General features: G+C 39.7%; 1 protein-coding gene across 11 annotated transcripts in view; it reads right to left on the reverse strand.

The window, feature by feature from the left end:
* The window catches only part of eya4 (EYA transcriptional coactivator and phosphatase 4), a 526,724-nt gene that overhangs the window by 423,171 nt on the left and 86,269 nt on the right, over positions 1 to 17,284 (reverse strand). For 9 of the 11 annotated variants that reach the window (XM_048531657.2, XM_059645296.1, XM_048531660.2 and 6 more), the window contains exon 2: positions 4,576 to 4,680. The exons of 1 other annotated variant lie outside the window; for it this stretch is intronic. In XM_048531657.2, the coding sequence (XP_048387614.1) occupies positions 4,576 to 4,608 (33 nt within the window). In that variant the 5' untranslated portion in view covers positions 4,609 to 4,680. Of the gene's footprint in view, positions 1 to 4,575; positions 4,681 to 7,954; positions 8,004 to 17,284 lie in introns of those variants that run through there. One more of the 11 variants, XM_048531658.2, reaches the window with a different exon arrangement.

Genomic DNA, 17,284 nt, shown 5'->3' on the forward strand with positions numbered 1-17,284 from the left:
GCTGTGTAAGAGATAGCAGGAACTGCGGATGCTGAGATAACGAGGTCTAGAGCTGGATGAGCACAGCAGGCCAAGCAGCATCAGAGGAGCAGGAAAGCTGATGTTTCAGGCCTAGACCCTTCTTCAGAAATGGGTCAACGCCTAAACCGTCAACTTTCCTGCTCTTCTGACGCTGCTTGGCCTGCTGTGTTCATCCAGCTCTGCTGTGTAAGCTGCTGAAACATGTTATGTCCATGATACTGAATTAGCATGGTGCCACACAGCAAACATGTACACCCTCTTCAGTAATCACCGCTGACAACTATAACAAACTGCCTAGCTCTGTGCCTGCTCTAAAAAGCAAGGTAATTCTGAGCTACTGGGAGCCTTTCAGTTCTGAATGTGGTAAGCAAATGCAAGAAGGCAAGACAATGAGAAGGCCGAGATGTCCATGTACATGCGAAGTCAGTGCTAAGTGAACGGAAAGCCCCAAAATGCAGCCAGATAACAAAGTGTGGAGCTGGATGAACACAGCAGGCCAAGCAGCATCTTAGGAGCATTTGTGCTCCTCTGATGCCGCTTGGCCTGCTGTGTTCATCCAGCTCCACGCTTTGTTATCTCAGATTTTCCAGTATCTGCACTTCCTATTATCTCTGATAAAATGCAGCCAGCTCTGATTTACGAAGATGGCTATCGATGTCTGCATGCAAAGCAACACGGCAGTAGCACTGCAATGAAAAGTGTGTATTCCAAAGTGAAGCAAAGAATGGAAGTGGAGAAGTGCTTTTTCTTTCAAGTTAGTCCGAAGCGTCCTACGGTGATGTTGAGCAGCTGGTCCAGTGCCAACAAAAACAGAGAAGAGGGCTCATGGTCACTGCCCGTGGAAACCTGGAGGAGCAAGCAGTAAGCTGGAGCCATCAGATAACTGTCGCTGTCTCGTTACTTTCCACCAAGAGGGAGAATAGGAAATTTCACATAAATGAGGTGAAAATTGGGAACTGACGAGACGCAATTGCATGTAAATAGGCCTCTTGCCTGTCTCTCACTTGCGAAATTCTCATCTCAGCATTCAAACCTGGGTTGGAATGTCAGATTTTATTTTCTCGACACAGATGAGCTCACTTTTACAATCTCACCGTGTATCTCCAATCGATTCGTCATTGCCCATAACATCGAGGGGCTCGGAAAAGTTAGCCCATCATTTCCTCTGATAACAGTTGAACAGGTCATAATTTTAAAGGCAGACAACTGAAAATTGATTTGAAAAAAAAGTACTTAAGAAAATATTTAACCTGATAAAACTGGGTCACAATTTCACAAAATAAAATGAAACTATAAAACAGGTGTGATTTCTCCATATGGCTATTAATAAAACAAACAGAAACATGGATACTGTTCTATTTATCTAACCATTGTTTGTTTCCAAGGCTTTGTGACCTAAATATTTCTAGCAGCTATATAGGACAAGTCTAAAGGATGAAATTACAACCTTTCTTAATGAATCCCTGTTTGGAAATCTACACCATATTGCTAAAAGCATTTTTCTAACAATAAAACTTTTCTATAAACATGGATCACTGATAAGGAGAAAACACCAACTTATAAAAGTTGTAACCCTTCATAATTACTATGACACGACTATTACTGATTAATCAATGTTATCAAATTTTAACAGAAATATTCAAAAGCTATTTCAAGAAAATCTGGAAAGTGATAGTTTGCAATGAGTCATATTCTGCTCCTGTTAAAACGATCAAAATTGTTCATTTCCATCTTAGAATTTCTTAATTATTGAACATTAAATTGTTTACTGTATGCAAGGTTTAAGCCACCAACAATTTTCACTAGCAGAAAAAAAAATAATTCACTGTTTTTTAATTACCTATGCAACAAGTGAATTTGCCCAAGAGATCATTTCAAAGTACGGAAGGGTTTTTACTCAGATATATACATTGGAGAAAGATACATACTGGAAAATACAGATACAATGGTCAATTATTTGTCCTAACTAGAACAAGGTCTAAACTGAACCAATAGTTTGATCAAAATTAGAACATTATATCATGCTTTCTTTCTTGAATAAAATTGGTGAAACTTGTTTGCCTACAGAGAAATATCTCAACTTCAATTAACATCTTTCCCTGCCAACTGGTTTCACTTGGGAACTCTCAGATGCAAGCCCGTAACTCTGCAACTCGAGATTGAGATTTCTTTATGATGCAACTGGCTTTTATATATCTTTTTAACCTAATGGTAATTTGGATTGCAACATACAGAAGCTTATGCTCAATTGGATTTGATCCAAAAAGACAAATTTTGGAGGAGAGAACAAATCTGAACTACACCAGTTTGAATCAATTCAGATTCACAATCACCAAAAGTAAAAATACTACATTCACAGGAAACTGATAAACCCCTAATTTCATTTGCTCAATTAGAAAATGGAGCAAAGATATGTTATCATGCACAAAGGATGTGCACGAATTCCTCCTTCATTTAAAAAGCCTGAAGTTCTCCATATAAATCTGAATGGTACAGCAATGTTGCACATCCAATGTCATGTGCTTATTATGTCTACACCTGAGATACGATACTGTTTGTGTTTTTCATTACAAATGGCTTACTCATCCTTGTAATCTACTGACCTCGATTTTAGGCCAAGTTTTTTTTTGAAACATGGAAAAAGGCATCCAGTGGAGAAAATTACTGTGCTCTGTAAATCTGGAGGTTGAGGAGATTGACTGATGTGAGGGCTTGCTGTCACTAGCTGACTTGAATATTCCATAGATATATCCCTATACACCAGTGGGCCAAGGCACAGAATGGTTGGATCGATGCCTGTAATTCATCCACAACAATGCCTACTTACAATGTAATTTGAAATAAACAAAGAAATATGACTGTCAGTAACAGTAGTTAGTGTATTGAAATTTTAGATAAGGTTATAGGTTGATGTTACCATTGCCATTGTTATAAGAATATGACAGTTAATGGCCAACAGCTACACTGTTATAGAATTATCAATAAAATTAGCCTGAATATTACTCTTGGCATTGTGAGTATAAGATGTGGGTGAGGGTAAGGAAGTGGCAAACATCACAACATAATTTACTGTTATTTAAGAATAAAGGATGGTCATTATATGGTACTTATTAACCAGACAGTATAACCAACAAGTGCTTCTATTGGCTTTAGTGGTGACTACAGAATTAACACATACAGTGGCTCAGCTGTCATGCCAGCAGCTGGTTACAAAACATTAGCACTCATTTGACCACATAAATCCTTCCTTAACAAATTCCTGAATGATTGCAAGTTGCATCACAGAGACCAGTATTACTGGTGCTGAATAAACAATGGGCTGTGATTTTCACCATCAATACTATATGAAATATAACTACAAAAATACTGTAAATATTTTTAAATATATGTCTTAAGTAGTAAGTATAACTTTAGTAACAGTCCTGCTAAAGTATTGGAGAGTGCTGTCACACAGTATTTGTTCTATAAAACAAAAAGGATCCATCTGCTAATAACATTAAATTAATAGCCTTTTACTTTTGTTAGCATCTATTCATACAAAACAGGGGTTCAAACATTCATAAACAGAGATAGATTGATTTTAATTATTGAATCTACCAATGCACTAGCTTTTCTTGATATCAAATTATCAATAGTTCCTATTGTGCATTAGCTCTTCCAGCACCAATATAACTGCAATGTACAGGATTCATATTAAGAGAATAGTAGCAAGATTTTAGCAATGGAATAGCTGCACAATTAGAAATGATACCAGCATTATGTTAGTTTCAAGTAAGCAACTTTTTCAGTAAGTACACCTCCTTGGTCAGAGTTCACAAACTTGCTCGGATGTGTTTACTAACAAAAGCAAAACAAGAATCAGATTTTCACTTGTCTATAACCACACTGAAATCTCTCAGAAAAATCATCATTATGACAATGCTGTTTGGCTTGATTTTTCCCATTCAGGCTTCAATCACAAATTATCAAAACATTAAAGGGAAATCAATAAATACGACCTAATAGCAAATTTCCATTATTACAAGATATAAGATAACATAAACATTTACAGATGAAAATTGTTTTAAAAAACTGCATTCTAAAATTTATATGTCGCAATCATGAATGGTACATCTTATTCAGTTGACCACATTTTGATGAACTAAGAGCAAGCTTAATTGACAATGAAAAAAGGCCAACCTCAGTAAAACAAAATTCAAGCATGTTGTTGGACAAACCGTTCCAACATTAAGAAGAATTACTTTAAGAAATTCCCAGGGCCTTTTCCCTTCTCATTTTTAAGACTGCTTTATGTGTGTAAATATCTTACTAGAAGATATTCACATCTAGACAGAAAAAAACTTGTTTCTGTATTATTTTCAAACTGCTTGCGAGTGATAACAAGCAAATTAACTTTACAGTTTCAATCAAGTTGGATTTTGGTGAAATGTGGAAGAAGAACTGTGATGAACCCAAGTCATGAACTTGTATTTCTGACTAAAGCTTCCACAACAACGTTCTGTGAATCCCTTTCAAAATCATTCTAAACAAAAAGAAATATTGTAATTCACTCACCGATTGTTCATTTAAATCCTGTGGGTCTTCCATGTGGGGGTTCCTTGATTCTTTCTTTGTAATTTGCAGAAGCTTTTGCTGCCCTTCAAGATTATAGTTTGCTTGCTGAAAGGAAACCAGACTGCATTTGCATCTATTCTTTACATGCAAACTTATTTTAATCAAAAATTTTATAAGGCACATGAGAAATTGAGTTGTTTCTTTCTTTTAAAAATAAAGTATGTGGCACATATTATACTACTAATTGGTGTGGAAATATTTGAAATATTATCTCATTTGATAAAATGACTTTAAAACATAGCAAAAAAGTAGCTAGCCTGAAGGTGCTTTAAAAAATGGGAGCAGCTCCCATAAAACCAACAACAAGGTTGGTTCCTGAAAAGATAAGGTTAGAAAATAGAGTTTTAGAATACAGAGCAAAATACTCAATATGCAGTTAGTGACAACCGATTGTAACTGCAATCAGCCGCTATTCTAGCAGAAAAGGTTCTTATCCAATTACCAATCTACAATCCCTTCTCAAAGGAATAATAAATTCCTTTAGGATTATGCGAAATACACATAATGATAGAGAACAGGCTGCTTCTCGTAACGTGCAAAATGATAGGCACTAACCTAGTTATGTTAGGATGATTAAGTAAGTTGCATACTGTGAGAAATAGGAGGTTGATAGGAATGGAAAAGTCCTAATAAAATCATTGTCCATGTTGAATGAAAATTACATATTTCAACTATGTCATTTTAATCTATCAAAAAGAATATATATTTTGATGGTGCACTTATTGTATGAGTAAAGCATTTCTCATTCTCACGTCATTTTTCCAGCTGCCTTAAAGTGTTCAATTCCTGGCTAAAGGTTTCAAATGACAAAACTAACCCACTACGACAGTTGCAGGAGGCCAATTAGCACCTTTCAAACAGTCTTGGTACTACATGTGCAACACACTGATGTCCATTAATGTATTTTTGCTGCAACCAGTTGATTTATTTCCATCCATTCTTAATAGACTAATATTTGTTTTATTTATATTTATATTTTCATTTTTTTTGTAACGATGCAATACTTCTGAAACAGAATGAGTAGGTCATTGTTCTATGGCACTGCATTTATTGCAGCAATATCAAATATCAATGATGGAAGCAGAGTGCAAACAGACTGTCATCTACTTCAGCTTGTTTTTACTTATTTAAGAATATTCCATAGATAAATTTAATTGAAAGGACTGCACATTTGACATCATTTCAAATCTCCTATGTGATTTATAAAAGCAATACAAGCATGCTTACACATATTTTACAAAAAGAATTGTTCAAAAACATTTCCAAATGCTGAATATCTTGAAGTCATTATTTCTGATTAAAACATATTACAAGATTGAATCTCCAGAACACATGCATAAACCTGAATGCTGAAAAGTACAGTCAAACATGTCATCACAAATAGGTCTTTTATCAACCTTTTATACTTGGCATAATGAGAAAAATATTGAGAACATCTATCTTATGGCATCAAAATGAAAACTAAATAATAAGTGGTCCAAAGCCCAGAAAAGTTTAGTGGACATAACCTGGGAAGATGTTTCATTAAAGGACAATGGCAGTATTGTTAAAAGTGCCTCATTTTAGATAAGATGTAAAAGCAACCAATCTGCCTGCTACGCTGAACATTTTCAACAAAGAGAAGGAAATCCTCCTGGATTAATAGGGGTCCCTCAACCAACAAGACCAAAATTAGATTTGTCTACTCTTCATACCCACTGTTTTATCTTGGGACTATGCAATTTTTCCTGCGTGACAACATTGTATTCATTGGGATGTTACTCTGTCCCAGTGAGCATGCTGGGGGATGCAGGCAGTAAAACATTACATGGATGATGAGCGTGCAGCGCACCCATCTCCATCCTGTTGCCACTAGTATTGTACCACTGCTGGAACAAGTGGTGCTTGGCTCTCTCACCTAGGTTATTTGGGCCCCTTACTGGAGAATTAAATGTCACTTTAGGGCATCTTTGTGCCATTACCAGTGGCTGGTGGGCACTCTACCACATCCAGATGCAGACAGATATACCTTGGCAGCATCCCTGTGGTTTATGTGTTGTCCCTCCTGAGTTGGCACCCTCTGGACAATGGAGGACCCTCCTAATAGTAAATCTTACCCTGGTGAAATGCCCACATCTACCCTCACAAATGCTCATACTGCCCTTCACTAGTGCCTGCTTGAATTGCCCTGGCAGGACCAATCCCATTTACTTTGATCTACCATTGATGTTACTGATAGCAGTAGCTACTCCTTCCTTAAGGTGCTTCTGGGACTGAAGGGCTGCCCTTATCTGATTGACATGCAGCCCAGTGGTAGGGATCTATATTGTAAAGGCTCGGAAGCCCAGACTGAGGAATGTAAAATCAGTCCCAATCACAGGTCAAGGTGGAATTGCTCCCGATTTTCCGGCAGGAGGCAAGATCACTACCGGCACAAAAATTCCTTGCCATTGGCTACAGTTTAGAGGTAGCATGATGCTAGGAACGTGCATCATACGGCACAAATACCAATTTTATTCAATGTATGGTACTAAATCTTGATTTTACAGTACATGTAAAAGATTATACATTAGGTTTGTACATCTAGTCTGCAACACTATCTGTGGAAATATAGAAGAGAGAAACAAAAAAACGACATTGTTCACGGCATTCTTTTCCCAAATTGTGAACTTGTGCGCCTTCCCTCCAAAACTACCTTGATTATTAAAACAAAATACATTTAGCTAAAGCATTCAGTAACATATTTATTTATCTCTTTTTAAAATGCTGTAAAATGGCAGCTACATGTATTCATACTTGACATGTTTTTTAAATGTATACCTCTGTTATCTGAGAAATCAGTCTGAATATTTACGACCATTGCTGTAACTGTACTTCAACTTTGAGTGCTTTATCAGTTTTAATTAAAAAACGGACTGCTGTAGAAGTAAAGTAAAGCCAACAGAATCTACACAAAACATTACAAGAAAACCCATTTTGACACAAACTGACACCAGGCTTCTTTATCAAAGGCCTTTTCATAATATTTCTTTCAGAGACAAATGTTCAAACCATTGAAAATGAAAAGAGTTGCAGTAGAAAGACATTAGTTGTGACCATTTTTATATTTTCAAATTCAGTTGTGGTGCTTTTCAGTAGCTTACTGCTCTTGTTACAGTGAAAAATGATAGGCAGGCACGCAATTAGTTTTTCAAAAATCTACTTCCCACTCGTCACTCAGGGCCATTTCAGCAGACCTTAAAAAAGGCCTCATTATAATATATATACAAATGTATCAAGATTTAATGTAGGTTGCAGTGTTCAGTTGTTAGTAAGTCGTGAACATGTTGCTCATACTCACCCCATTGATATTGGAAATCAAGCAAACTAACCAGCAGTCCTTAAAGTGACCACTGCAGCTCACAATTACTACACAGTAAACATCTGTGATCCTCATGCTCATTCGGGCCCCACAATTATCTTCCGCTCTGATACTGCCATGCCATACATTTTCCTGTGATTGCTTCTAACCAGTTAAAAGGTTAAATTTTCCACAAGTATAAATGGGTGTAGCGGACATCACACACACCACCATGCAATTTCTACTTTGTTGAAAATTGCCTCCAATTTTAATAAAGTGACAACTGCATGATCAAACTGTGTTTAGCTTCTAAAATGTCTGAAGATTTATTGAAAGGCATCTCAGTGGAATGTTGCTGGAATAGTGAATGTATTAATGTAGATTCTTCATTTAAATTGAGGAAATTTTGATAATAAACAAATAATCAGAGCCAAAATTCCAGCCTTAATGATCTCTCTTGGCATTTTGTCAACTTGAATCATACTTTGAAAAATCCATATCTAATGATTAACAAATAAGTTTGTATTAAAAAAATCTCTATCTGAATTATGCATTAACCAAGTATTATACATGAAGGAAAGAAGATACAGATCTAAAGTTACAAAGAAAATAATGCATTCTTTTCCCCACAATCTTCACTGAATTAAAACTGTTCCTGCTATTTATATGGACTCTACCAACAAAGAATTAAATGGATATTCTGAAGGGAATTTATTTCTAAAAGTATTAACCACTAACCTTTTTGATTATAATGGAAACTTTACATATTTTCAGATATAAGCATAATTCTTTTTCCCATTCAAGGACAAACTGATGGAGGTGCTCTAAAGTTAGTTGCCACTTAAGTTTAGGATTAAAAGACATTTCTCTTACGAGGCAGCTAGAAATGATTTTTGCAAATATAATTAGTCATCAGACACAAAATTCAGCTTACATAATATTTCACGTATATAGGTATTTATGTTCATACAAAATTTGTGAGATATAACTTTATTAAAAGGAGAAGGAGGCAAAGAATCAGGTAATAATCAGCGAGGTAGTATGAATACATGTAGCTGCCACTTTACAGCATTTTAAAAAGAGATAAATAAATATGTTACTGAATGCTTTAGCTAAATGTATTTTGTTTTAATAATCAAGGTAGTTTTGGAGGGAAGGCGCACAAGTTCACAATTTTTGTGTCTAATTTAAATGAAGTTTCATCCCTCGTGCTTTGAATCTTCCCAGGATCACAGGTATCTCCACGATGTTCCACGGACAGCTGCTCTCGCCGCATCCTGAGATCCACACTCAGTGCCATGTGGCACCACATGCAACTCTCAACCTTTCTCTCCAACAGCATCGCTACACACTGGCTCAAGGCTGCACCAGTCCGCAGTTCCACTTCATCCTCCGGCTCATTCGTTGTGCTAACAAGAAACTTTTTCTTTTCCTTTCAGGCATCAAGGCCCACACGATGCAACAACTCAGAGATACTGGAGATAATGGGAACTGCAGATGCTGGAGAATTCCAAGATAATAAAATGAGAGGCTGGATGAACACAGCAGGCCAAGCAGCATCTCAGGAGCACAAAAGCTGACGTTTCGGGCCTAGACCCTTCATCAGAGAGGGGGATGGGGAGAGGGAACTGGAATAAATAGGGATACGTCCGTGACACCACCCACGCCCTCCACCTCCTCCAGGACTTCCAATTCCCTGGCCCCCAACACCTCATATTCACCATGGACGTCCAGTCCCTGTACACCTGCATTCCGCATGGAGATGGCCTCAAGGCCCTCCGCTTCTTCCTGTCCCGCAGGCCCGACCAGTCCCCCTCCACCGACACTCTCATCCGCCTAGCTGAACTCGTCCTCACACTCAACAACTTCTCTTTTGACTCCACCCACTTCCTACAGACCAAGGGGGTGGCCATGGGCACCCGCATGGGCCCCAGCTATGCCTGCCTCTTTGTAGGTTACGTGGAACAGTCCCTCTTCCGCACCTACACAGGCCCCAAACCCCACCTCTTCCTCCGGTACATTGATGACTGTATCGGCGCCGCCTCTTGCTCCCCAGAGGAGCTCGAACAGTTCATCCACTTCACCAACACCTTCCACCCCAACCTTCAGTTCACCTGGGCCATCTCCAGCACATCCCTCACCTTCCTGGACCTCTCAGTCTCCATCTCAGGCAACCAGCTTGTAACTGATGTCCATTTCAAGCCCACCGACTCCCACAGCTACCTAGAATACACCTCCTCCCACCCACCCTCCTGCAAAAATTCCATCCCCTATTCCCAATTCCTCCGCCTCCGCCGCATCTGCTCCCACGATAAGACATTCCACTCCCGCACATCCCAGATGTCCAAGTTCTTCAAGGACCGCAACTTTCCCCCCACAGTGATCGAGAACGCCCTTGACCACGTCTCCCGTATTTCCCGCAACACAGCCCTCACACCCCGCCCCCGCCACAACCGCCCCAAGAGGATCCCCCTCATTCTCACACACCACCCTACCAACCTCCGGATACAACGCATTATCCTCCGACACTTCCGCCATTTACAATCCGACCCCACCACCCAAGACATTTTTCCATCCCCTCCCCTGTCAGCTTTCCGGAGAGACCACTCTCTCCGTGACTCCCTTGTTCGCTCCACACTGCCCTCCAACCCCACCACACCCGGCACCTTCCCCTGCAACCGCAGGAAATGCTACACTTGTCCCCACACCTCCTCCCTCACCCCCATCCCAGGCCCCAAGATGACATTCCACATTAAGCAGAGGTTCACCTGCACATCTGCCAATGTGGTATACTGCATCCACTGTACCCGGTGCGGCTTCCTCTACATTGGGGAAACCAAGCGGATGCTTGGGGACCGCTTTGCAGAACACCTCCGCTCAGTTCGCAACAAACAACTGCACCTCCCAGTCGCAAACCATTTCCACTCACCCTCCCATTCTCTAGATGACATGTCCATCATGGGCCTCCTGCACTGCCACAATGATGCCACCCGAAGGTTGCAGGAACAGCAACTCATATTCCGCCTGGGAACCCTGCAGCCATATGGTATCAATGTGGACTTCACCAGTTTCAAAATCTCCCCTTCCCCTACTGCATCCCTAAACCAGCCCAGTTCGTCCCCTCCCCCCACTGCACCACACAACCAGCCCAGCTCTTCCCCCCCACCCACTGCATCCCAAAACCAGTCCAACCTGTCCCTGCCTCCCTAACCGGTTCTTCCTCTCACCCATCCCTTCCTCCCACCCCAAGCCGCACCCCCAGCTACCTACTAACCTCATCCCACCTCCTTGACCTGTCCGTCTTCCCTGGACTGACCTATCCCCTCCCTACCTCCCCACCTACACTCTCTCCACCTATCTTCTTTACTCTCCATCTTCGGTCCGCCTCCCCCTCTCTCCCTATTTATTCCAGTTCCCTCTCCCCATCCCCCTCTCTGATGAAGGGTCTAGGCCCGAAACGTCAGCTTTTGTGCTCCTGAGATGCTGCTTGGCCTGCTGTGTTCATCCAGCCTCACATTTTATTAACTCAGAGATACTCATGGCCCTCTGGAACCTTCCTCTCCTCCCCTTCCATTCGACTCCATGCCCTCTCCCAACTCCACCTCCTGTCAGGTATTCACCATCCCTCCCAACCTTCTGCTCTCCAATGCTGAACATTCTGTACTCAGCAAAGGCCTCAGCTTTATCCCTCTCCGTCCCCACTTTAACGAATTTCAGGGACAATATGATGCTGAACTCTTCTTTGGCCATCTTCGCCTCCATGTTCATCTCTTTGAGCAACAGTCCTCCTCCCATCCCACAGACTCCTTTGCTCAGTTCCAACACTGTCTCTCCACCTGGACCCCTCCCACCGGCCTTTTACCTGTATTTGATCTATTCATTGAAAATTGTTGACATGATATTGGTCGCCTCAATTTCTCTGCTGCCTTGCCAAAGCCAACCTAACTCCACTCTGTGCACTCAGATCTAACCCAGTTCTGCGGAAGGGTCACCGGACCCGAAACATTAACTCTGTCTTTACCTTCACAGATGCTGCTCGACCTGGTGATCTTTTCCAGCAACTTTGTTTTTGTTCCGGAGCTTAATGTTTGTCTTTGGTTAAATGTTACAGTGCATTAGAAAGTTAATAACAGTGGAGCATTTAGAAATACATGATATGATCAAGCAGAGTCAACATAGCTTCATGAAGGGGAAATCATACCCGGCGAATGGATTGAATGTTTTTAAAAGATAACAAGCAGATAGATAACGGGCAGGAAATGGTTGCACCATATTTGCATTTTCAGAATGCATTTGCTAAGTTTCAGACAGTAGACTACATAAGATAAGTGCCCATGGGGTAGGGAGGTATACATTATCATGGATACCGGCTAATTACTAGAAGACAGGAATTTGGGATAAGGGGTGACAATTTCAAGATAGTAACCAATTACTAGTGGAACATCACAGGAATCAGTGATGGGGTCATATTTTTGGACAAATATATTAATGACTTGGATGAAAAATGTGAACTTACTGACACCAATTGTGTGGATGATACATAAACAGCTGGAAAGGCAAATGCTAAAGGTGACACAAAGTGTCTGCAAAACGATATGGACAGATTAAACAAGTGAGCAAAAAGCTTGCAGATGGAATACAATGTGAAGTTAGGCACTTTGGCAGGACAACCAGATGAACTTAACGTTAGTTAAATGAAGAAGGACTGCAGAAAGCTATGAAGGTTTGGAGGGTCCTCATACATAAATCACGAAAAGGTAGCATTCATGTTCAGTAGGTAATAAGGAAGGCAAATGAAATGTTGGCATTTATTTCAAAGGAAATGGTGTATTAAAAATGGGACGTTTTTCTAAAACTCTACAAGGCACCAGTCAGACCACAGGTAGAATATTGTGAATAGTTTTGAGTCCCCTATCTGAGAAATGGTATAATGGCATTGAAAGCATTGAAGTTCAGAGAACATGCACCAGGGTGATAGCAGGTATGGAGAGGCTGTCTTCTGAGGAGAGGTGGAGGAGATTGGGCTTGCACTGATTAGAATTTAGAGGAATGAGGGGTTAATCTATTGAAACATACAAGATACTTATGGCACTTGAAAGGGTAGATGCAAAAAGTTTATTCCCCTTGTGAGAGAGTCTAAGATCATAGGGCATAATCTCAGCATGAAGGGTCGCATATTTAAGACAAAGGTGAGGAGAATTTCACATCTCAGAGGGTAGTTAAGGTAGTGAATCTGTGGAATTATTTCCCAAAGAGAGCTGTCAAGGTTGTGATGGTCTTTCAGTAGGTAAAATAATCTAGGTTTATAGGGTAAAAGTTGGGAAGTAAAGTTGAGGATGATCAGATCAAGTATAATCTCGTTAAATGGTGGAGCAAACTTAATGGGTTGAATTGTCTACTTCAGTTTCCACATTTTGTCGGCTTACATTACTTTGTTCATTTTTTTTTGTAAAAGACTAAGGATTTTAAGCACCCCTTCATTAATCTCCTAAAGGAGAAAATGTCTGTTTACCTCAATACAGCTCATGAATACAATGTTTGCTTTTGAAATTTGTGTTGTGTCTGACGAAAATATTTTGAGCTATGAGGCACTAGCATGAAATATAGGCAGTGAAGGTGATTAGAACATTTTGGACGATGAATTCAGTGCCACACAAGAAGCATATGGCTTCAGCAGACTTTTTCCTACAGCCCTGCACTTCAGTGCAATTTTTCCTAAAACATAATGAAGCCAATGTGTTAAGTATACCTGGAAATGACTTTGTTTTATTTCAATGGGAACAAGATTCCCCATCCACCACCAGTAGGCAAAAGATCTCAACAATATTAATCCCTTGAAAGAACCATATTTTCCATGAAAGAGCAACTATAATATAACTTCCATTTCAGCATGAAGCTAGTAGCATAGAACCCAGCTTGATTCTGCACTGCTTCTAAATGCGTACTTAACTCAGGGAGTTTGCAAGTGAGGTAATTTGGTACATGGGAAGAAGTACTGCTTTGGTCTTTTACAAAACCAGGAAGCTATAAGGCAGGAAGAGTAGTGGTTAATGAGTAAGATTACGTGAAGAACAGACCTATCACGGTCTATTCGAAAATAGTCAAAAAACATCAGAAGGCAGTGGGGAGACTGGAAGACGGTAGGCAGTACTTTCCCAGGTGGAGTGGGCAATAAGGCAGTGGGATTCCCAGCTGCTGTCCTCCTGTCTGATTAAATAACCCTGCCACTAAATGCACCATGGTTTGAGGGCAGTAAACTGTATCCCTATACTTTCAGACACCTCACTGGGAAGGATGCAACAGTCCTTGAAAGGACATGGGGGACATTTGTTAAAATGGTTCCAGAGATGAGATTTTAGCCTCAAGGTTGGAAGAGCTGATTTTTTTTTGTCTTGGACCAAAGGAGAGTGAGGAAAAAAATTCATACAGGTGCTGTGATTATGAAGAGAATTGGATAAAGTGAATAAAGAAAGGCTGTTCCTAAAGAACTGAAGGAGGGTATGGGCACACAATTAAAGTCAAGGAATGAGAGGATATGTGAAGTAGAACCTTTTATGCAAGTGGAAACTTATTGCTTATGAATATTCTAAGGGTGGAGAATAATTTCTAATGTATGGGAGCACTCGAGGGAAATAAACTCACACGGCTATAGAATGGGATAAAGTATAGAACTGATCAGACTGCTGTACAGAGACATGGACTCAGAGAGAAGTGACTGGGGAAAGACTGAAAATTTGCTGAACTGAATTCTTCCTCAGTGAAGGAATCTAAAGGACACATACAACCCTACTTCCCTTCCCAAGCAGTCCTACACCACCTGCATGTAAATTAAAATGGTGAGTTTAACAAAAAAGATAAGCTCAACCAAATGTGAAAATGAACAGAAATAAAACACCATTGCAAGCAAATTTCAATTAAGTAAACTAAAAATTTCATGAGTAATCCAAAATCTTGCAAAACGAAATAGAAATCCAGCATACTGGCGAGCTATAAAAAGCAGCACTTTCAAAAAAAAAAGCAAAAGCAATAAATAGAAATAATGTACCATAATTGAGTATTCTGTATATTAGTACTTATTATACTATCATTCTCATTATACTATGAGAAAGGATGTGTTAAGCTTAGAGAGAAGGCAAAGAGGTTCCACATTGTTTTATTTCAAGCCATACTCTTTTACATTTTCTTAAGAAATAGGCTTTTCTGGACTGGTAATCTATGTGCCACTGATTACCTGACGCCAATTGACCATAATTTCTGGCAAGTTCAAACCAGCAGTGACCAGAGGACAAAGTCATGCATCATTCCCTATAATGTGATATTCCTTGCATAGATGAACGTTCCAGCTGAGCCAACAAAAATGACTAGGAGACAAGATGTTGACCTCAGCCTCCAAACAAAGATGACCATCAAAACCTATTGTGTCTCAAATGATCCTAAGAACTTCACAGCTCCTTGCCCCAAAACAAATAGGTTGGGACTATGACATCAAAATCCAGCTCGCCAGCCAAGTAGCTAAACCCAGAGACCCAATTACATGACTGAAGCTGCCGGTTGTTGGAAACACCTTCAATTGTACAGCTTTGACATCTTTGTTGTGCGCCTGCTGAGAACACATGAAGATATAAGTAGCTCCAGGCTTAGCCTTTGACCTCAGTCTTTCACAAATTATTTGATTTCTGAACAGAAACCTCTGCCTTGCCTGCACTGTGAATCAGCCAGCTTACCCCATACCTCATCAACAATTTGACTGCCTCTAAGCATCTACGAAAGAGACTGTTATGCGAGCCACAGCTAATGAAGGAACATAAGAGCATAAGAAGTAGGAGTACGCCATCTGGCCCATTGAGTCTTCTCCACCATTCAATTAGATCATGGTTGATCTTTTCATGGACTCAGCTCCACTTACCCACCATAACCCTTAACTCGTTTACTGTTCAAAAATCTATCTTTGCCTTAAAAATCTCAATGGGATATTGATTTAATGGGCTCTCCTATTCATTTAATTCTGATATCTTGGATTTTTCTTTTTTATGTAATTTATAATTGGTCACTTTTCTTTCTCTTTTTACGCTTTCTTGAATGCAAGTGCGTGTGACTATGTTATGCAAACCATTTCCCTGGGTGTTTAAGTGCTTTAATTAATTCTACTTTGTTTTAACCCAAAAGAATTGGCAGAGGGTGACTTAAAACTGGAATTCACCAACAGGGTTTCAAGACACATGTTGTTGCCTTTTTTTTAAATCAGGGGAAAGAACTCCAAAAAAAAAATAGAGAGAAGAGGAGGGCAAGATGTCTAATTCAACTCACTTCTCCCTCTCATCTGTGACAGTGATAAAGGGAATATAAACTCAGGTCTGTGTAAATAGATGTCTGCAACACTTCAATAAATAATAAAGGAGTAGCAGACTAGCTGAATTCGTTATTGGTATCTTTTTACAGTGGACTATCAATGGTACAAAAAATGTTAAAATAAGTCGAAGTGAAGAACTGAGTGAATTTATTTTGAGGAAAGAAAGGATAATGGAAAAAAACAATGGGAATTGATACATTCAAATCTACAGGAGTTGATGGTTTCCATCCAGACAATTAAATGAAATAGTTGAGGAAATTGTAGGTGCATTTGTTAATTTTCCAGAGCTCTTCAGATTTAGGAATTGTGCTTTTGGATTGGGAAATTGCACTTGTCATTTCAATATTCCTTTGGCAAACTTCCATCTCATTAGACTATAGATTGCACCTTGGTTCTCAATTGAATGTTCTGCATCACCTGCATGGCTCAGGAGCCCCAGGCTGACAGGGCATAAGACGGTAAGAAAGAGGAATAGAGTAGGTCATTCAGCCTCTTGAGCTTGCTCTGTGATTCAATAAGATCATGTCTGAGCTAACATTCCTCATGTTCACTTTCGTCCCTCTAACTAATGATTCCCCTACTGACAGTTGATCTATTTTAGCTTTAAGTGAACATAATGAGTCTGCCCACAACAGGTTTCTGTAGCAGGGATTTCTAAAGATTCACAGCCCTCTGAGTGAAGAAATTCTTCCTCATCTCAGTCTTAAACTGGTGCCCTTTATTCTGACACTATGCTCTCTGGTCCTAGATTTTTCCACAAGGGAAAACATTCTTTCAGTATTTACCCTGTCTTGCCCCTTAATAATCCTATATATTTAAATGAGATCACCTCTCATTCTTCTAAACTCCAGTGAGCTCCAAACTGTTTATATTTTACTCACAAGGCAACCCCTACATACTGGGCAGTTATCCTCCATTTAAACAATATGCTGTTCTTTTGCTCTCCCTTTCAAAGTGAACAACTTCATATTTTCCCACAT

Source organism: Stegostoma tigrinum, chromosome 4 (assembly GCF_030684315.1).
Source record: "Stegostoma tigrinum isolate sSteTig4 chromosome 4, sSteTig4.hap1, whole genome shotgun sequence".
NCBI lineage: Eukaryota > Metazoa > Chordata > Chondrichthyes > Orectolobiformes > Stegostomatidae > Stegostoma > Stegostoma tigrinum.